Source organism: Carettochelys insculpta, chromosome 1, assembly GCF_033958435.1.
Source record: "Carettochelys insculpta isolate YL-2023 chromosome 1, ASM3395843v1, whole genome shotgun sequence".
NCBI lineage: Eukaryota > Metazoa > Chordata > Testudines > Carettochelyidae > Carettochelys > Carettochelys insculpta.
In genome coordinates, this window is record NC_134137.1 from 247,776,401 (window position 1) to 247,798,549 (window position 22,149).

Genomic DNA, 22,149 nt, shown 5'->3' on the forward strand with positions numbered 1-22,149 from the left:
GTTCTGGGCAATGGCTCAAAAAGAGTTAAGCACTAGGAAAACCAAAGACAATTGAGCTGCATTAATTCACATGCAAGACTACTTTTCCAGGAGGAGTCATTTTATTACTTAATTTTATTTTTTCAATGACTAGCAAAAGAGTAAATGTTGATGCAAGGCGAACAGACTTCATGCCTGTGCGGGTACATTCAATGACAATTTAACAAACCTGAGTCTACTGAAGTGTTTTGAAAGCAGTCATTAGAACACAGCACGTGATTTACACTATCATCTCATAAGAAGGCCTTTTTTTTCCTTTAAGTTTTAAAAAATGGTTAGCCATCCTAGCAAACAGCAATTTTAAAGTGAAATGGTCATTAGAGAATATAAAGTAAAAATTGGCCTCTGATATACAATCAAGTAATAGGATAGTGTATCTGATCTCAAAATATAGAAGATAATTGTTTTGCAACTGTTACAGAAAGTATTAGAACAAAATGTAGCTTGTAAACCAGACACTACAAGAAAACAGGACAAATTATTTTAACTGCCTACTTCATTGAGCGTCTGAAGAAATCAGCTATTTCTGAATCAAGAACATTTACTAATTCTTTGAATTCTACTATTTATTCATTCACGACAGTTGGACTAAAATTTTTGAAATGGGCAGGGCTCAATTTCTGGTACAACTGATTCCACAATGTTCAAAAGCAGTATTTATATCAGCTTACTTTCGCCCAGATATACCCATTATACTTGCTACACACTGAAAAGTGCTCACTTCTGAAATTTTTCATGCCCTTGTCCCTATTCCTCCAACATGGCATAAAGGCAAATACAGCAAAAGAATATCCCAATGTGTTAACATTTAAACCAGGGGTGGCCAGATGTGGCTCACAGGTCAGAATCCAGCCCACAGAGCCTTTTCATCCGGCCTGCAGAGCCATTCTGAAAGCCTTCCAAGCGGCTCTGCAAGCTGATACTGCTCACTCATCCTCTGGCTTCCTGCCCTGCTGCGCTGAAAGAGTAGAACTCAATTTAATTGGTTTAACAGCCAGCAGGAGTCCCATTACTCCAGCATGACAGGGGAGAGAGCTGCATGCTGTACATGCGGGGAAGGGCGGGGGAGGGGGAAGCAGCGCAGCCATGCTGAGGAGGAGATAGGGACCCAACAAAGGTCAGCAGCACGTGGAGCTCCTGTGTGAGGTAAGTTAATCTTGAGCTTGGGGATGCGAGGGGTTAAACCTGGGGACAGGAGGGTGGGGGAGGCGGGTTTGGAGCTATTTTGTGTTTGGCCCCTGGAACTTGTAAAAATTGCCATGGGGACCCGCAGTGAAAAAAGGTTGGCCACCCCTGGTTTAAATGGTTTATGTATGTAGTAGGACCATCCATATGCCTGTTTGGCTTGCAACTGAAACATTAAGATTTTATGAGATAAGCAGTCCAGTGACAATTACAAGGCTGTGACGTTAATCTCAGCACTTACTTTTCAATGCACTTTTTTCATTTTAAATATCAGCCTAAGTAAAAGTTAAAATAGCTTTTAAATCCCATGAAAGAGTCTGCCTGCCTTTGATTTAATAATTTAAAAAGAGTTATAGTCCACCTTTCTAGCATAATTCTTTAATGTCATTTCCTTTGAAGTGTCATTGGTTAATCAATCAAAAGGCATATTTGTACTTCAAGAAAAACAACTGGAACCATCATGAGCCATATTTTATTCAAGTGCTCTCTTTTTTCGACAGCAGTGTGAAGTCTTTCTGTAATACTAAAGGAATCTTATTCCAGCTCCAAACTGGACACCATCACATATCCTGAAAGGAAAAAGCAATACATTGCACAGTATTAGCATTGCACATAAGATATTAGGTTTTCTTTGGAGAATTCCCTCCCACCCATATTTTCACTATTTTTCATCCTTGAAAATTACAATTCAGAATTGCTCACAAAGTTTCCTTTTAAAAAAACAAAACAAAAAATCCCTATCCTAAGGCTGAAAAGGGTGGAACAGTTTATCAATAATGGAAGATTACAAGCCAAATTCTGCACTCTTTCATGTCGCCTGAAGCCCCGATGAATATGGCTCTACAAAATGTTAAGAATCCAGCTTAACTATGTCAACAATTGAGAAAAATAAAATCCAAGATGAGCAAAAGCCTATCTGCAAAATTTGAAACAGCATTCCCATTGACGTTCTCTCACTGTGTATTGTGCCATTTGCTTGATAGATAATGTCACAACTAGCTGTGTGACACACGACGGACATAATCTGAGCAGCTGCACCTGGCAACAGGTGAAACTCATCTACTCAGGACATGAAGAAAAAGGTGCACCACACACACAGACGGACTGTGCTTGATGTTATCAAAAGAGGCATCTGGTGCTTTAATGGAGTGGACAGAGTATCATCGCGCATCATCACAGCCAGATTCTACACCAAAGTGCAGAAGGTACTGATTGTGCAATGTTTTGCAACACCCAATGAAGCAGCCAAGGGATATAAAACAGGCTTCTCTGAGAAAACTACAAAAATGTTGTGAATCAGAAAGCAAAGGAGATCTTGATTTTGACGGGAAACATCAATGTGAAAATTAGAAGCATAAATGCAGGCAGAGAACAAACCATGGGAAAAGACGACCTGGGTAACATTAATAAACATGAAGAACGCTTCAAAGACTTTTGTTCCTTTAACAGATTGGTGATAGATGGTTGTGTTTTTCCCCCCACACAAAAGGATCCATAAGGTCACTTGGGTTTCATCTGACCACCAGTCAGAAAACCAGCCTGATCACATCTGTATCAACAGTTCTTTCAGAAGATCGATGCAGGACGTCTGCACTACAAGCTGAGCAGATGTAGGTTCAAACCACCATATGGTCACAATAAAACTCAAGTTCAAGCTCAAGAGATACACCACAAAATCGACCAAGCAGGGACTGAGATTCAACACAGAGCAGCTTAATGATATAGAAACAAGAGGTGATTTTTAAGTGGAGCTGTCCAACAGATATGCACTTTGGACAAACCTCATCCTGAAAGAGGCTACTGTGGAACAAATTTGGGAACACATCAAAACAGTCTGGAAAGAGAACTGTGATAAAACACTGGGAAAGGACAAGGTATCACAAAGAATGGATCAGAGCAGAAACTCTAGGTGGAGGAACAAAGAGACAGAAATGCAGCAGTCAACCACAGCAAAACAAGAGCTGTCAAGGTGGAAGCTCGGAGACTGTATTCAGATGCCAACAGAGACGTTTAAAAGGCTGTAAAATGGGACAAGGAGAACTTCGTGGAAAACCTTGCATAGCAAGTGGAACAAGATGCAGGACGAAGAACTTGACAGAGCTGTATGACTTCACATGGAAGCTAGTTGGGTCATGACACAGAGTGGACCAGCCACTATGGGACAAGGAGGGGCACGTGCTAATAAATCCAAGCAATCAGCTCAGTAGATGGAAGGAAAACTTTGAAGAGCTACTGAACCACGCTGCCCACATGGAATCTCCAGAGTTACCACCTGCAAATACACCTCTGCAAATTAACAGGACCAGACCTGCTAAAGAAGAAATCAGAAAAGCCATTGCCATCTGAAAAGTGGAAAACCACCTGGTCCAGACAACATCCCTGCAGAAGCAAACAAACAAGGCAGTGAGACAACAGTTAAAATGACATATGATCTATTTGGGAAAATCTGGGACACTGAGGAGATCCCACAAGACTGGAAACATGGCTACTTTATCAAGCTTCCAAAGAAAGACAACCTGAAGGAATGAGAGAACTGGAGGGGCATCACATTACTATCTTTTCCAGGAAAAGCGTTCAGTAAGATTCTCTTGGAGAGAATGAAGACAGAAATGGATAACAGCTCAGGAAGTACAGGCCAGCTTCCAAAGTGAGACATCTTGTACTGACCAAATTGCAGCTCTCAAAGCGATCACAGAACAGTCGCTTGAGTGGAAATCCCCACTGTGCATAACCTTCATAAACTTTGAAATGCCTTAGACAGCACTGATCAAGACACTTTGTGGAAACTACTGCAATATCATGGTATCCCATTCAAAATTATTAACCTGATCCATTCAACATACAAACCCTCGACATGCCAAGTTGTTCACAATGGTGTCTTGACATAACCCTTTAATGAACTTTCAGGACTGTGGCAGGGGGACCTACTGTCACCCTTCCTGTTCTTGATCACAGTGGATTGCACTATGAACAGAAAAACAGATGAGCATCAACAGGGCATTCAGTGGACACTTTTCAAACAGCTAGAGGATATTGATTTTGCTGATGATGTTGCCCTCCTTTCACACTGACATGAAAGAAAAAGGTCAAAACACTAGACAAAACTGCCTCAATGACTGGACTGACCATTAACAAGGAAAAGACCAAGAAATCAGAATCAACCAGTCCAACAACAACACTATCACACTGGGCTGGGGATAACCTGGAAGATGTGGAGCAGTTCACCTACTTGGGGAGTATTATGGGAAAAGACAGAAGAGACAAGGATATCAATGCCAGGATAGGGAAAGCAACAGCTGCATTCAAGACTCTTCCTCCCATATGGAATTCACAAATAATATCTGCAAAGACAAAACTGCAGATCTTCAACATGTGTGAAAAGTGTGCTATTGTATGGATGCGAGACCAGGTGTACTAAAAAGTCTTCATACCACAAGCTATAGACATTCGTGAATAGATGCCTGAAGTACACCCTTTGCATCAAATGGCAAGACTGTCACAAACGAGGAGCTTGACAAGAACTACTTGACATTCAAATCAAGAGAAGAAAGTGGGGATGGCTAGGCTACACTCTCAGAAAATCATCATCTAGGAAAAGTGTGTCAAGCTCTCAAATGGAACTTCAAAAGGAAAATGCAAAAGAGGAAGACCTTAGACAATGTGGAGAAGATCTACTGAGACTGAAGGACAACAACTGGGGTACTCCTGGGCTGCGTCTACACTCAACAGTTTGTTGACAAAAAATGGTGTCTTGTCGACAAAACCCAGGGAGCATCCACATTCTCAAGGTGTTCTGTTGACAGTCAGTCAACAGAATACGGTACTTTAATCAACAGTATTCTGCCACTTCCCCATGAGGCAAAACACCTCTGTCGACAGAAAGCCAATCTGGACATTCTGGGGGGCCTTCTGGGACACCAGGCAGCCCTGTCTGCTGTGCTTCCAGTTGGCTGTTTTATCTAGAGAGTGGCTGGGCAGTTCGGCTGCACTCTATCAATCGAGTGTATCCCTCTTTCAATCCGCTTTGCAGTCTGGCGACAATCTGTCAACAAAAGTTTTGTCAGAAGGTGTTGGCAGACCACTCTAGTGTAGACATAGCCCTGGCATCTGCTAAGAGGTTTGTCCCAAGATGGAGTGAAGTGGGGGAGACGTGTAGATGAACTATGCTCTACTCGGCGTACAAGGGTTTAAATCAAGTAAGTCAAGCTGCAAAAAGCAATTATAATCCCACCCTCCCATTATCAATGCCTAACTTTAAATAAATTCACTTTATCAGGTTTGAAATTCCACATCTGATAATTGTTAAAGTTTAGAGGAATAAGGAAAAAAATAAATCAGCTGTTAGAGTCTGTTTCCTTATTGTCATGTTTACTCAGACAATTTCAACAGCTGAAAGCTTAAGTGAACTTTGAAACTTGAGATATGAATGGCTCTAAGTTGAGAAGTACTTCTGAAACCAACGTGGAACAAGTTGGCTGAAAGAAAAATGCTTCAGTGCTGAGGTCTCAACAAACAAATAAGCTAAAATTCTCACTGAAGCAGACGAGTAAGATTCCAGATACAATTAAGTAGTTAATACTCTAAAATACACTGTAAAAAACACAAACCTGTCTCCACTCTGTACTCCCATAGGGAAACAGTAGTTAAGTTCTAATCTAGCAATGTTTCCAAGTCGGAGTACTATTCCAGCACCGTAAGACCATCGGATGCACTCAGCAAGCTTCCGGAGATGAGCGTTAGGACCTTCACCTGAGAAGTGAATAAAACATTTGGAGAATGGAAATTTAAAAAAAAAAAATTCCAAACCGTCAAAAAGTTCAAGGACCAATTAAATTTTCAGGGCCAGTACACGCAGAACTTCAGAATATCCACTACAAATAAAGTCTAACCATGGAACGAAGTACTGTAAAGTCTCAGAATACGCGAATTCAGAGTGCGTGACCCCACTCTTATGCATCTGACCCCGACCCCACCCCCAGCCCCGTTTAAACCACCTGCAAGCGACTCTGGTTCAAGCTGCCGCCATTGCCCCGTGTGGGTCTGGCACTACCCCTGCCAGCTCACAAGCTGCCTGCCAGCCCGCCCCTCGTGGCTCCAGTGTAATCCCCCCTGCCGGCTCACAAGCTGCCCACCCCGCACGGCTCCAGTGTGATCCCCCCTGCCAGCTCACAAGCTGCCCACCCCCCACCCCCGCCCCCACCCTGCCAGCTCACAAGCTGCCTACTTACCTGCCTGCCCCACGCGGCTCCAGCGTGATCCCACCTGCCAGCTCACCACCCAGGCACGGCTCTGGTTCCAACTCAACTCCCTACCTCCCTCCGCAGGCCAGCTCACCACCCACGCTCAACTCTACCCCTCAACCCCCTGCAGCCCTAACCCACCCCAGGCTTAACCCTCCCGAACTGCCCCCCCCACCCCAGCACTTACCTTTCTGCTGCTTTCCTGGCTGCAGAACATGTGTTCTGCCTGGAAAAAGCCAGACCCCAACTTGTGCGAAATCTGTTTACGCAAGCGTGCATGGAACAGAACCCTCGCGTACTCTGAGACCTTACTGTACCCCCAATTCGCATTGATCCTCAGCATCTCACACCCACCTCAGATTAAGGAACCACTACTCTGCACTTCCTTTCTGGTGTTTAAGAGCCATTTTCTAATTTCCATGGTTTTGGTATTTAGCATTAAAGACAGCATTTAACACCTTCAGTAAGTTTTTCTAATTCTAAATCAGAGTCCTATCATGTTCAATTGTATACACAGTGCACCTTCACTGCATGAGTTAATTCACCTCTTCTTTCATAGGGGAAAAACATCGCTATAATAATTTCTCATCCACTATCTCCAGCAAAATTGCTGAAGAGACTACAGAAGGAAAAGAAGCTGAAATAGTAAAGACAAAAAATAAACTAGTTATCAAACTCTGTTAGGTTATAGTACTAGTACTTTTTTTATCCAGCTGATCACAGGATTCCGCAGATTAAATGTCTCTAATCCAGAACTCTTGCCTGCCAAACTCTGTAATCCAGTATGATTTTGGTTAGCCAGGTGACCACTTATCATGGGTGTGTCCAAGTTTCCTGTGGTTCCATAAAGTTTGTGTACAGATGCCAGTCCTGGCTCTCACTGTTCTGTGCTGTTACTTAGCTGTAATTTACCCCAAAATGTCTTCTAAGAGCCCAGTAAGCAGTGGAAGTGTTGGTAATGTGCTTGACAATATTGACCTCCTGTGGTCTGGCAAATTTGCTCATTCAGCGCTAGTCAAATCCTGAGGATGCCAGACGAGAGAGGTTCAACCTGTATTAAATGCAAATCCAATTTGTCCAGCAGGACCCAAGGGTGCTTGGCAAGAGAGGTTTAAACTGTAACATGTTCTGTGCACTTGGAGGATCAGGTTATCATGGTTAATGAGTACCCTGCTTCTTACCATAGTTAAGATTGCAGAGGTTTCCAGCATTGAGGAAGAAGTGTGTTCTAAAGAGGTCTCCAAATCCCCCACGACCAGGCCGAAAAGGGAGAGGTGTATACAAGTGCAGGCCTCCAGCCCAATAAGCTTCTCCTCCCAGGTAATCACCTACAAAGGGGAGAACTTTACAAGACCCATCTTTTACTACTGAATATACCAAAAGGAAAACTTTTCTACATATGATACAAGAGGAACTTGCTAAATTCTTTTATTTAGCAACAACGCACTCACCACTGGTTCCCAACTCTCCCCATCCCCACCTTCCACAAAGATAAATTAACACTCACCTGACACTAATTCTCCTAAGTACTCTTGCCTTTTTTTGCCTTTAGATAAACTATTTGGAGCAGGGACTGATTAGACATTCAGCAGAGTCCAATTGCTGTAGACTTCTGAAATAGGTATCCTCATTTTAAAGAAAGGGAAACTATAGGAGTACATGACTAGCTTATCAACACAGTAAGTCAGAAGAATAGCAAGGATTAGAAATGAGGAAGCTCCTGCCTTGCAAAACCACGTCTCAGCTTACGCTACCTCTCTCCTAAACAAAAACCCTTTGCTATATATAACCACACGAGCAGATGCTGCTCCAAATATAGATTCAGTATGATCACTACTATGAACACTTCTTTTTTAAATCTTGGACAGTAGTTTGAGGAAAATCAAGGTGACTCACTGAGGACTCAAATTTAGGTCACTCCCATAAACAGAGGTGAGTAAATTCAGATCAGGCTCTCAAAAGCCAAAGACGTTTTGCTAGCCTGGTCTCCTGCAATGAGGTTTTAGAAAGCAGCAGGGTTACTAAAGCAATATGAACTCTGCCTCACCCTCAACTAGTTTTAGTTCTAGACATATAGACAGTATCTTCATACCATTTGAAGGATATAGGTAGGTTTTAAATATTCCTTTCGAGGTGAGAAAGCTTGGAGTAGAATGTGGAGTAATGGTACAACAGCGTAAAAGAGTCCACATGAACAGTCAGCTTAGAGACATATAAGCTGTCTAGAAATATAACTGAGGAATAATGGCATTGTTCCACTTGAACTAGTAATATAATAAGAGATCAAAGACTCCTACAACTTCTCAGACCTGGCATTATACCCACCCATTCTGAAAGAAAAGGCCAGAAACACACAGAGCATTTTCCACAGATTTGAAATCCGTAGGAAGGGCAATAAAAATATAAATCCTAGCCTTAAAATGATTAACATTCTTGTGTTTCTATTAGATTGGAATTTAAAGAGTCTCAGACCTTCACTTTGGGGTCCAATGCTGTACATACTGAATCCACGTACACTCGTTGGTCCTCCAAGATAAAACCTAATGAAGAAAAATCATTTTTAGTCAAATAACTCATCCTTAGTAAAAATGTTCAGTTAAATTATAAAATATACACTTATCAATTCTTTAAAATTTGTCTTTAGAATTACATGAACCCTCTTTACAAAAGTAATGCTTTTTTAAAAAAATAAAAGATTGAAACAACCCAAGTCACTGAGGACATATTTAGGCTTAATTTTATCTTTTAATTTAAGTATTTGAAGGGGAAAAAAATCAGTCTTTATATATCAAGACCAAATATGGGTGTCTGCATTTCCTTTGCTATGGCTTATGTCACAAACAGGGTAAAGAATGCAGTTCCTTTGCAGAGTTAAGTACTGGTGGTATCTGCCAATGAAAGAGAAAAGCAGAATCCTGACTGCAGCTCTCAGTAAATTCCAACTGACTTAGGATTTACTACTGCACCTCTAATACAATACCTAAACACTGCTTAGCTATATTATTCTTAACTAATATCAACATTTACATATTTACTGTAACAGATCTTTAGTAAACTGTTCTATTTTAAAGCTGAGCTAGAATATAACACCATCACTAGCTGAGTTTACTACTCCTCTCTGCAATAGTTCCTAAACTTACAATGAATCATTTTGCAATTACTGTTGTGAATTTACAACTACTGCAGGTGACATGCATTTGCTACTTAATGGCAACCACTGCAAGTACATTAGCAACCTTTATTTGGGAAATGATAAATGAGGTATATTTGCAATGTGGTGTTCAAATTAAATAGTATCCCGCCCTGTTGAGTACTCTACTCACATAAAAATAAATAAACAAATCTCCCTCCCCCTTCTTAATGCTAAAGAAACATCAACTATACAGATTTTTTAAATATGCTGTTTAAGTTCACAGAAGACAATGAATACTGAGTCAACAGGACAATAGGAATTAAATGCATTACTTGCCTATCAGCAATACTTGAGGGCTTATCTCCAAGAGGAATCAACATTCCACCCCAGAGAGATGCTGAAAACACCTTAGGAAAAAACAAATCTGGTTTTTGAAATTCTGTATTACTGGGACACTGTACAAGAGTGTTGGTCAAATTCTGCCATCCAACACACATGCAAAACTCTCACTGGGTTAAATAAAAGCTACATGAGCTCAGCATATGTTTGTACACAGTAAGATGTACAGAACCTCCTTTGCTTTAAGCTGTGTATTATGTACTTTAACGTTAGCTTTAATAAAGTGTTTTAAATCTCTTCTGATCTGTAACAAATATATTTCAGAAGAACTGTCAGCCACTGCTGCCCTCTTTCTAAAGTATGCAGTGTTACAGTAGCAAAAAAGTTCACACAAAATAAAACTCTGCTATTTTTCAATTTAAAAGGCTAAAATCTGACTCCTGCTTTCAGCCACTTTCATATCTAGACTCTTACACTTTTCTGCAAAATAAAATCATTTTCACATCAGCTGTCCCCTGTGATTTCAACATTAGAACGCACTTCCTCCCTAGAGAACACTGATTAAGAATGGAAGCCATAAGGGCCTATAACTAAAAAACCCTTATCTCCCAGTCTAGCATAAAGTATCAAGTAAATGTTCAGGTAACCAAATCACAATAATAAACTGTAATGATAGCCTGCACTGTGCTTACAAAATAGAAGGAAAATACTGTTGGGCAACTATGCGGTGCATCTACACTAGGAACTAACTTTGAAGTTAAGTTCAAAGTTACACACTACTTCAAAGTATCCAGCAGAGAGTTTACACAAATCGTCCCTTACTTCAAAGTTAACTTCGAAGTCCTTGCTCCATTCCCGGGAATGGAGTAGTGCCCTACTTCGAAGTTTAACTTGGAAGTAGGGTGTGTGTAGATACGCAACTTCAAAGTTGCTTACTTCTAAGTTGTACCTCAAAGTAAGCAACTTCAAAGTTATCTTTGTAGTACAGACACAGCCCATTTCTCCCCAAAACTATAAAAATCTATAGACAGTTTAGACTATAAAAAGCTACAATTTTACTGCACATAAACAATCTAAACAGAAAAGGCCAAATTTTTACACACTCAATTATGCTGACTAATACGTCAACCATTTCCTTCAGTGGTTCTACTTGCAAATTACCACTCTGAATGGGTGATTGAATCTGGCCCAGAATGATCAATGGAGGAAGCAAGCAGACCGCAACTCAGATCGCACCTGTGCACTTCTGTAATGCATGTTATGCAAAGTCTACTCAAAAAAACTTACCTTCTGGTAAATCACTGAATTAGCAGACTGTAACAAGCAACAGCAACAAAGAAGCAGTGTTCAGCCTTTATATCTTCTGTATCTCTAAAGCATTATCTTACAGAAAGGCAGTCCATTTTGATGTGAAGATATCAAAAAATTAAGAATCCACCACTGACCTTGGTGGCTCATCCCAGGGGTTGTTCACACCCAATGTTAAAAATATGCCGTATTTCTAACTTGAGGCTCCTATTTTTAGGCACTGGTTCTTGTTATATTTTTCTCAACTGGATTAAATGAGCCCTTTAGTATCTGGTATTTCATCCCTATAAAAGTATTTATAGTCTGTTGTGGGAGCACGAGCATCTGGTGGCCGGACCTCACTCGCAAGGCAGAATGACCATACACTCCATCTTGGAACGCTATCATACAACGGCAGGAAGGTCTGAAGCCAGGCCAGGAGAAAGAAATTAGAAAGTTGACAAGTAGTTGGAGAGTCCCCAAAGAAAACATCCTGACAAGCAGATAGTAAGTCCCCAAAGAGAACAGCTGGGGCAAGTAGCTGGAAGCCCCCCAAAGAGAACATCTTGGTTGTGCAATATCAGAGGGTCCTGGGGAGAGGTTTGGAAAATGACCAAGGACAGAGGAAATCTTGTAACACGTTCTGACAGGCTGGGAGGATAGAAAGCCCGAATTAGGTAACAAACGCTTTAATTGGCCAGGTATTGAACCCCCAAGTAAGAAACAGTATAAAAGGTGATTTAGCAGGAATAAGGAACTGGACTCCTGGACACTAGGCGGAGGCTAGCAACTTCCAGTCCAGACAGCAGACCCCGGCCTGATCACCCAGACGTCACCACCACGAAAGGTCCCAACCAAGCCGTATCTCTCACTTGAAGGGCCGCTGTAACGTAGTTGTTGGTAAGTCACATGTAATTATATACAACTATATGTAACCTAGTATTTAGCCTATGCCAAATAAATAAATATATATAAGACAAGTGTTAAGTAGTTGTAGCTACGCACAAATGAATCAGTCATTATTGGTAAATACCACTAGATGGACTAGCTGGCACTGTATAGAGAATTATTGGGACTTAGAACAGCCACAGTACATTGTGGTGTTCACAATCGGAGTGTTATTGTTCCTGGTACTCATAATACCATGGAAACCTAGGTTTTAAAGTAGATACACTGAATCACATATTGCTGCTACACTACATAAGGCTGCTATAAAGGTGGGGTGGTTGGTCAGTCCTGGTCCACCCGACTCCCCCGGCTGTATCAAACCCCACGCGCACCCACGGCACCCGGAATAGGTCGGCAGATCGTCATCTGTAATCAAGTTACTTCTCAATCTCTTCTCTTAAACTAATCAAACTGCGCTTTTTAGGTGTCTCAATCCAAGTTATCTTCTCCAGCCCTGTAACCATTTTATAGTTCTTTTCTGCACTCTATCTAATCTTCGATTTTTTTTTAAATATGGACACCAGCACTGTATACAGTATTACAGTATCACAGTATCAATCTCACCAATACCATGCACCGAGGTAAAACACACCTCAATATTTCCAGTCACTAGTCTCCTGATTATACAGGCAAACATATTTGTTGCCACAACACTGCACTGCAAGTATAGATTGCTTTCCTAGTTTACAGATGTATGATTTTGCATTTAGCCATATTAAAATAAATTTTGTTTGCATTGACCCATCATACCAAGCCATCCAGATTGCTTTGTGATTACACTGCTCCCATCATTACCTATTAGTCTCCCAATCTGTATGTCATCCACAAATTTTTATCAGCAGTGATTGCAAATTTACACTTCTAGATCACTGATGAAAGGGATGAATACCATCAGTCCTACTACTGATCTCTGTGGAACACCCACAGCAGAAACACCACCATTCAACTGTGATTTTCTCTTGACAACAACTGCTTGAAATTTGTCAGCTAGTCATTTTTAATCTATTTGACACAGGGTCTATGGTACTGTGTAGTATGATCAAAACATTAAACACAGTTTTTTGAAAATCAGAATGTTAAACACGTTACAAAAGTCTAAGCATATGATACCTACGCAGTTACTTGCATCAGCTAATCTTGTAATCTCAACAAAGAATAAAACCAGGTTCTTTTTCGCCCATAAAGTCATGCTGATTGGCATCAGTTATATTCCTATCCTTTAATTCTTTATCAACTGAATGCACTTTCAGCTTTTCCATTCTTTCCCCGGGACAGGTTTAAGGTTCAGTGGCATATAGTCATTTGGATTCTCCTGACTGCCCTTTTTTAAATATTGGCACAACATTAGCATTGTTCCAGTCACCCGACATGTCACTGATAGTCAAGATTTATTAAAAATTACATCAGTGCTTCAGAGGTCTGCAAGTTATCCAGGCCAGCTAATTAAATATTATTGACTAGGGATAAATATTGTTAAACATCCTCATTAGTTACTAATGAACTGGAAAGAACTTCATTTTCACATGATCATCACTCACATTCTTCACAAGTACAGAACAGGAATATTTATTGAGCAGTTCTGCCTTTTCTAAGCTATTTACAATTTTACCATCTCCATCTAGCAACAAATCTATACCACTGCTATATTTTGTCTGTTCCCAATATACTTAAAACCTACTTTTTATTGTCCTGAGACCTATCACCCAGTCATTTTCCTGATGTGTTAAGCTTCTCTGATCAGTTTTCTGAAATTCATAACTTACCTATATTAATTATTCTCTATTTTCCACTTGCTATGCACTGCGTATTAATTTATTTAATGGGAGATAGGGGGTTAAAGATTGAACATAGTGCTTTGAAAGCTTCCAAATAATATCATTTGCCTTCCACTACCCATCCGTTTTCAGTCACACCATGACATACATAAGCAAACTGATTATACATTAGCACTACTAAACTAACTCAAACAGTGCAGTATCATAATCAAAAACAGCAAGGGATTTAACTGAATTTCCTAAAGAATCATCATGATACCACATTAATGGGTTCCTAAAGGCTTTTTGTTTGCAACTTGTGTTCTCAGAACATTCATTTTGCTTCCCCAAAGCAATGACCCCCTACCTCTTGTATTGACACAAGTCTGAAGCATAGAAGATGCCTTCATTTGTATTCCATGGTATATTCTCCCCTTCCCACCAAACATGCCTGACCTCAGAGATTTCTTTTAACCAGGGAGGAACCACTTCCCAAATCAATAACATTCTTCCATGTAAGACAACCAATGGGTCAATGGAAAATGCTGCAATGAGCTATCCTCTACACACAGGCTGAGCAAGTACTACCTTTCTACTACCATTCCCCTCACGTATTAAAGTAGGGTGACCACATTTCCCTATGTGAAATACCGGACACCTGGTAAAATTGCTTGGAATTAAGTGAGTCCAAAGGCGATCCATTAGAACTAGGCAGTACAAACATTCAGTATAACGTTCAGTTGACTGAGCACCCATTTAAATGATATACTGCATTATTACAACAAAAATAGCTAAAACTGAATAATATGTACCTACAGTTAAGTGGTTATTGCTGTAAAGAAGTGCCTGCCTTCTCCTCATCTTGCTGTCCTCCAGCCTGTGGGCTGGTAGCAGGAGTGCTGGCAGTGTGTGAGAGAGAAAGAGAGAGGCTGTATCTACACTATGAGATAAATTTGAATTTAAGACAGTTAACTTGATATCACCAGGTAAGTGTCTTCACTGAAAATACCATTAGCTTGATTTAGGGTGCACTGATCTCAAGATTACAAAACTGCAGTTACCCACCAGGTACAGCGTCAAGCTTGAATTCAGAAGTTCGATTAAAGGCCAGTGTGGAAGCGCCACATCCTAAAATCGAATTTATTAAACTCCAGAAGTGTCCCCAGTCAATCCCACAAAGCTATGCGTGCTGCACCTGGCTCCCAGCTCCCCACTACTAGTGGGAGCTGGGAAACTGACCAGGCTATTGTACTCCTGTGGCGGGGGCCAGGCACCCCATCACCAGATAGCTCAAGCGGTGTGGGGCCAGACGCTCACGGGCAGGCACCCACCCTGCAGGCACCCTTGGCCACCTGCAACCAGGCACCCCCAGCCCGTGGGCTCCAGCAGCTCTTCCACTGGAGCCGCTGAGTGGCAGGGGTTTGGGTTTTTTTTGGGAGAGGTTTTTTTTTCTTTTGGGGGGGGTTTGTTTTCAGGAGGTTCTTTTTTGGGGAGAAGTTGGGATGGGACTGGGGCTGGGGGAGCCTGTGGGGAGGGGTGAGCAAAGCCTCACATTTAAGGGACCATGGGGAAGAACAGACAGCCCTTCCCTTCTATTAGTCCATTAAAATGGAAAGTTTACTCTACTAGCAGGAGCTGGGAAATTGACAAGGGCAGCTGTGCTGTCAGTTTCCTGGGTCCCCACACCCCAGAGATACTGGACCTGGGAAACTGACAGAGCTGCTGCTCCTGACTCAGGATGTGGGACTGGGGAAACTGTGGGATAGGTTCCCACAATGCACTGCTGAAACAGCTGATGTTTGGAGATTTCAGAGTGGAAGAAATGTGTCAAATTTGTTAGGAGCCTGTGGAACATGAGGATACTCAAAGTCAAATTTAGATAAAAACAGCATTATAAAGTTGATTTTAATACAGTCAAATTTATCTCCTAGTGTAGACATATCCAGAGAGAGAGAGAGAGAGAGAGAGGTTCCAGAGCCAGAGCAGGGGGTCAGGGGTTTGTGCAGGAGGGCTGGGGCATGGGAGTGAGCTGCTGAAAAATCAGGGCTGGGTGTGTGTGCCAGGAGGGCAGGAGTCAATAGGAGGCTGGAAGCGAGGAGGAGCCATGGTGCTGGGTTCTGGAACAGTGTAAGCCATTTGATACTTTTGCAACAATATTTACAACAGATAAATTTTGGCATCTGTTTGTTTCCTACCTGCTGCTTGTGGGCCACCTCTTCTTCTCCCCCACCTCCCCCCTGCAGTCCCTCATTCCCCAGAGCAGGGCCAGATTAAGAGAAGGGCTGCAGCTTACTGGTTCACATACCCCTCTCCAAACAAATGCTAAAACTTGATGGAAATCATTTATGTGGAAATTCAACTCTAACTGAAAAGTCAAAGAAATAAACAGGAACAATGGTAAAGTACTTCCGGTTTTTAATTTACCATGCATCAATTAGTGAAGTAACAGAATATTTTTTAAAAAAAATTATCAAATCAGCTACAAAACTCCGAAAGAAAGAATTAGGTTGTTTTAAAAAAAAACCCTTTCACTTCTAAACCTATGCAAAGTGGAGCAGCCAAACTCTCTACCCACCCTATTTCTCCCAACAACTCACCTTTTTTTACCACCTCTTGAAGGGTGGGGTCTGAGGCTCTGACCTTTGAAAGAAGGCACAGGCAGAAAGAATGGAATGGGGGGGGGTCATCCTCCCCCCAAAAGGGGACAGGAGGTATGGCCACCTGCCACATCTGCTTGAACAATTTAAAAGGTTCCGAGTTTCCCAGGCCCTTTTAAATTATCAGGGGCCCTGGACACTTGCCCTCTTTGTCCCCCATCCATCAGTGGGCCAGGCTGAGCCCCCTCCCACACTCAAAGCCCCTGTGCCCCAGCCTGGACTCCTGCTGCACCCGAAGCCCTTCATCCCAGGCTCTACATCAGAGCGTGCACTCCTAGGTGGAGCGCCTTCACCCCATCTCACTCCAGCCTTCTGGACCCACCTGGAATACCTCCCTCCCACATTCTGAACCCATGATTTTTGTGCTCACTCCAATCCTAGAGAACCCCACAAAATCTAACAGCTGTGGCCTCCAGAAAAGTGAACCTAGCCCTACCAACCTTGCTGTGATTCACCTTCTTTGTCCCCTTCTTCCTGTCTCTGCTCCCTCCTGAGCTCTGTACCCCATCAATCTTGGGACTCCCCCGAAACCCATGGTCCCCTATCTAACACCTGGCCTGAGTCAAGCTGCTCTTTACTTCAGCGACTTGCCTGTTTTCACGGTCTGTGGGCTACCAAGCCAAGTGCAACCTCCCAGCAACTGTCCTCCTCCCTTTCCCTGAGTGGCTGCCCCCTGTTCCCTACCATAGGGCCCTGCCCTCCCTACCTCAATCCTATTACCTGCCAGCAGTGTTCGGGGGGCTGCGAGTATCTTAGACACAGCTTCCTGTCTTTTTCAGGCAGTGTGAGCAGAGTGCAGAGCAGTTATGCAGATTGATACCTTAACGATTCTCTACCCCCCACCCCCAAATCGCCTCGGGGAATGCTGGCAACAGCGTGTTTAAACAGTCCATTTAAAGAGCCCTCCCACCTTCCCCAGCTAGCGCTTTAAACATGAGACAGCCCCTGCTGTTTAAAGCACTGTCTCTTTAAAATTCAGGTCCCTGCTTTGAACCATATGGGACAATTAGTCTGTTTTTTAAAAAAGTTGGACGCTGTCCATGGAGCTAAAAAACGGGACAGTCCCAGCTAAAATGTAACAGATGGTCACCCTATATTAAAGTCTCGAGTACTTCATGTTGAAATTCTTCATTTCGATCACATTAGTGAAAGTCTGAAAAAAGCTTTAGCACATAACATTATGCTGACATTATTAAAATAGGGGGCCTTGAACAACACCTTCCAATTTATCCATTAAAGATACCACAAAAATGATAAACTCCAAGGTGTTAGATGTAAGAAGCATCAGTATTTGACTGAAACTTTGGTCTCTATTCAGCATATTCTAGGGCATTTGCACTGGACCCAACAGAACAGAACCACAGAGAATAAAGAGAGGTTTTAAATAGATAAATACAAACGTATTCATGTACATAATGCTCTTTACAGCTTGGTTTATAGGGGGCTTCAACATACAATATTGTTAGTTCAATTTTGAAGTTACTATGGACAGTGAACTGGAAAGCTAATCAAAGATAAAAGAAAGCAATCAAGAGAATAATGGTGATAACAGGTGCATAATCACAAATCCTCAGTACTATTATAATAAAATAAAAACAATGTATAACTAAAATCCAGGAAGGTTAAGAATGACCAGAAGATTTATAATCAAGGGAAGAAAACATATGAACTAAGGAGTCCAGACATCAAGACAAGCTAGTAAAAGCAACCAACTAATATTAATGGACAGAAAAGCCACATACTGTAGATGCCTCAAACTGAATTTCTTTTCAACTGAAACAATTTTCACACCTAGTTGTTTGAGTTGTCCTTTCCTTTCAAGAAGCCCACCTTCCGAATTTCCATGATGGATACCAGAAATGTCACATAATAATCCTTTACTTAATCCAGTGAAAAAAAATATCACATTTGAATTCTCAGACGAATCAAGGAATATATCTAACTCTAGTTATGCCTTTTCGAAGGCCTGGTGAAAAAGGATCAAGATGAATATTCAAACAATGCAATTTGATCTTAGCCATACAGCTGAAAACATCTAAATACTTACTGAATCCCATAAAAGTTGCTTATTCAGTTGGAGCTCAAAGTCCTCTTTTAGAAAGGAAACATCTCCACCAGAGTAGCCAGCTAGCTCCTGGAAAAACCCAGAAACTTTCACACACACACATTTTGGACATATCCTCTTTCCAACACAATTTCTCTAAGGCTGTCACCACCTGCAATGCTCTGCACAAAGGCAATAGCACTTTCCACATTGGCATGGCTGGGCAACCAAGGTCGACCCCTGGGAAAAAGCACAGCTGAGCCCTAGAGAAATAAAAGGTCAATCATACTTTTTACCACAGGTGTTAAACATGGCTGTCCCTTTCTACACCAATTGCTGTCAACAAGAGCTTGATGTGATGGGGTGACAGTGTCCAATTAACATTAAACAGTTAAAGCTTTTTCTGTGAGATAGTAACATTTCAATTACAGTTGACCCTTGATTTTACAGGCCCTGATTTAGCAGACTTCAGGAACAATGGAGAACTCTGGGGTCCGTAAAATCCTATCCCATCCCCTACTCCCTCCCGCCCCCACAAAAAAAAAGATCCGTATCAACCGGCAAAACAAACATGTGCATGTGCTGCACACACTAATTATGGAGTCGACACTACCTGATTAATTTTCAGCAAAGCACCTCGTCTTGGCAAGATTGAAGAGTTCCGAGAATCGATTACCATGGCATGCTGAAAAGACACAGTTGTTTAAATGAAGCAGGAAGCTAGAAATATTGTAAGCAAAGGATGAGCTATTTGCCATCAGAAACTGGGCACATGCTGGGACACAAGAAGCACTCTCAAGGTAAGGCTAGGCCACATACAAGGGTTGGAGAGCCAACAGAAAACTATGTACCTACATAGGATAACCAATTCTATCTTAAGAGCCTGCATTAAAGACACATCCACTCTACTGACTGTGATAGGCCCTGGAAAGGCACTGATACAATACCTCAGCAGAAATTACTTGGTCCTATGGCAACCCTCCTGAAATCTATTCACATACTTGCACTTTGCCAGTTAAAATCAAAGACTGCAAAGTGCTGAGGTGGTACAATGCTTACAAGCAACACAGGAACTCTCCTGGATGGAGAGAGAAACCCTCTCTTGTACTGTGTTCAGCAGCTTTGCAAAGAAAAAATAGAAAAAAAAAAGAGACATGGAAAGAAAGGATAGGAATTTCCCGCATGGAGCTCTGCAGAACAAGTAGGAGGGAGCTAACCTTCCTGCAAAAACTAGTGGTCACTGAGGATAAATACTTGGTCTATTGACCTACGGGGTGATTTGTTGAGAGAAGTCACATTATGCTATAGTCTCAAAGGGGAAACCCTGTTAGTCTGTATCCATAAAAACAGTGAGAAAAGTCCTGTGGCACCTTAGAGACTAGCAGATTTTTTGGAGCATAAGTTTTCGTGGGCAAAGATCCACTTCGTTAGATGCTTCTCTAATCAGCAAGGCAGCACTGGAATTTCTGCTTAGCACAAGCACACAGCTAACAGGGAACACTGACACGTGGCCTATAATTATTACTAATTTTTCGATCACCAGCACCAGAGAGCATTCCTTTGGTAACATTCATAATTCCTTTGGCATTCAAAAGCATGCATATACAATTTACAATATGAAAAAAGCCTTACAGAGAGAGAAGATTTAAGGGAGTGTCCACTTTCTTCTCGAACAGAAAAGGATGCTGTTCTTGCAAGAGAACCAAGCTCTCTCCAAACACCTTCCCATTTCAGTGTGTGATTGGTTTTCCAGATGGGAAACTATGAATAAAGACATGTGAACAAAGGAAGTGTTACAAAGTACAAATGTAACATTTTCCTCACAAATTTCTAATACCTCATTCTTTTCTTTCTTTACTGTCTACCTGTACTAGAGAAGGGAAAGCAGGCCACTCTTCCCCATCAGAATAATATAGTTCTACAAGCCAAGATAATTCCATCTTTATGAATGGGTAAATAATACTAATTCTCCCAAACACACACATTTTGATTTGTGTGACTCCAGTGCCCTAGGTAGGCAACTCTCAGATATGAGAGCAGCTTCAGCACTAACATCATTGTAAGATTCAGTTCCATGCAATACTTTTGTCCTTTTGACAGACTGCATCTGAGAATTGTCATATTTCACGTTAATGCAAAAATGTATGTATTTAAGAAATCTACAGAAAAAATAGCTTTAAGAGAGCACCTTGAACTGAAGTCACACCTAAATGTTGCTTCAATTCCACAAGTACTTGCAGCAATACACACAAAGGGAGGAGCAAGTGTGCTTACATTAAATTCTGTCGATATTCCCCTGTCAGTCTCACGAAGGGAGCTCCAAGGGAACTGTCCAGTTACTTTATACACGTTAACTGAAAAACTAAATAAAAGAAATACATGGTAATTTGAAATTATAAAATTTTATAACAAGTTTTGAAATAATGATGCATTTCAGGAACCATCTCCATGACATTAACGTAACCGGGCAATAGGAGGCCCTCACTATTGGAATGAGCCATAAAAATAATTTAAATAGATTTAAATAGCTGATCTGTACTATGAAAGATCTTATTAACTAAGCGTATTATTTACTTATCAAAAGATAAGCTCTCAAGCTAACCCTTATTAGCAATTTCACAGCCTTATTTTGTCGATGTCAAAGAAATCTATGCCGAGTATAGAACTGTGGCTCAATTTAGAACCTTACTGTTAGAAACAAAAAAAAAAACACTAGAGGGAACAATGACTACTAACATTCATTTAGAACAAGATGCCCTTTCAAGCGAGTGCTCCTGCTGTTTGCAATAGACGGACAGAAGCTGTGGCACAGTTATAGACACACAAAATAGTCGACTGGCTTATAAACTTTCCAGGGATCTGATACATCTTGCATACCACAAATTTCACTTCTCCTAAAAACTACATGCTTACAAAAGCAGACAAAAAAAGTGTCACAGCACACTATTACAGAAAAATTGTTCATTTTTATCATACAATTATAAATTGATTGAAATATAAATATTTGGTACTTACATTTGACAGTATAAACAAGTCATTGTCTATATGAAATTTTAGTATATTCTCATTTGGCTAGTGCTTTTATGTAGCCTAATGTAAAACTACACAATTATTTAGATGAGCCGATACCCCTGAAAAGCCTCGGCATACCCAGGAGTATGTGAACCCCTGAAACAGAAGGCCAATTTTCACCACTGAGTGTATCAGAGTAAGAAAGATTGTGAATTGTATTAGCTCTCCATGCACAACAGTGAAAAAATTACCCTGTGGTGATTGCATTAATTGGCCAACATTTCAAAACAAGACCATAATGTTACTACCTGTAAGTTAATTTGCCATTATATCTCTCATCACATCACAAGCATGGGAGGCAAAAGATTAAGCTATGAAGCTGATAATTAAGCATTATCCATGAAGAATACAATTTCAGATTCCAAACTGACTTCATAAGGCTGGTATGAAGAAAAACATCTTTACACATGGAAATTAAGACAATGGCCCTAATTCATCTTGTCATAAGCAA

The 22,149-nt window shown here is 41.2% G+C and overlaps 1 protein-coding gene across 1 annotated transcript in view; it reads right to left on the reverse strand.

The window, feature by feature from the left end:
* Positions 1-1,627: 1,627 nt before the first annotated feature.
* Positions 1,628-22,149, reverse strand: part of SAMM50 (SAMM50 sorting and assembly machinery component) — a 34,987-nt gene continuing 14,465 nt past the window's right edge. The window contains exons 7-15 of the mRNA XM_075003775.1: positions 20,901-20,988; positions 20,259-20,387; positions 19,240-19,311; positions 18,630-18,716; positions 9,934-10,004; positions 8,937-9,004; positions 7,646-7,792; positions 5,832-5,973; positions 1,628-1,793 (exon numbers count right to left, since the gene is read on the reverse strand). Coding sequence (XP_074859876.1) covers positions 1,748-1,793; positions 5,832-5,973; positions 7,646-7,792; positions 8,937-9,004; positions 9,934-10,004; positions 18,630-18,716; positions 19,240-19,311; positions 20,259-20,387; positions 20,901-20,988 — 850 coding nt within the window. The 3' untranslated portion in view covers positions 1,628-1,747. The remainder of the gene's footprint in view (positions 1,794-5,831; positions 5,974-7,645; positions 7,793-8,936; positions 9,005-9,933; positions 10,005-18,629; positions 18,717-19,239; positions 19,312-20,258; positions 20,388-20,900; positions 20,989-22,149) is intronic.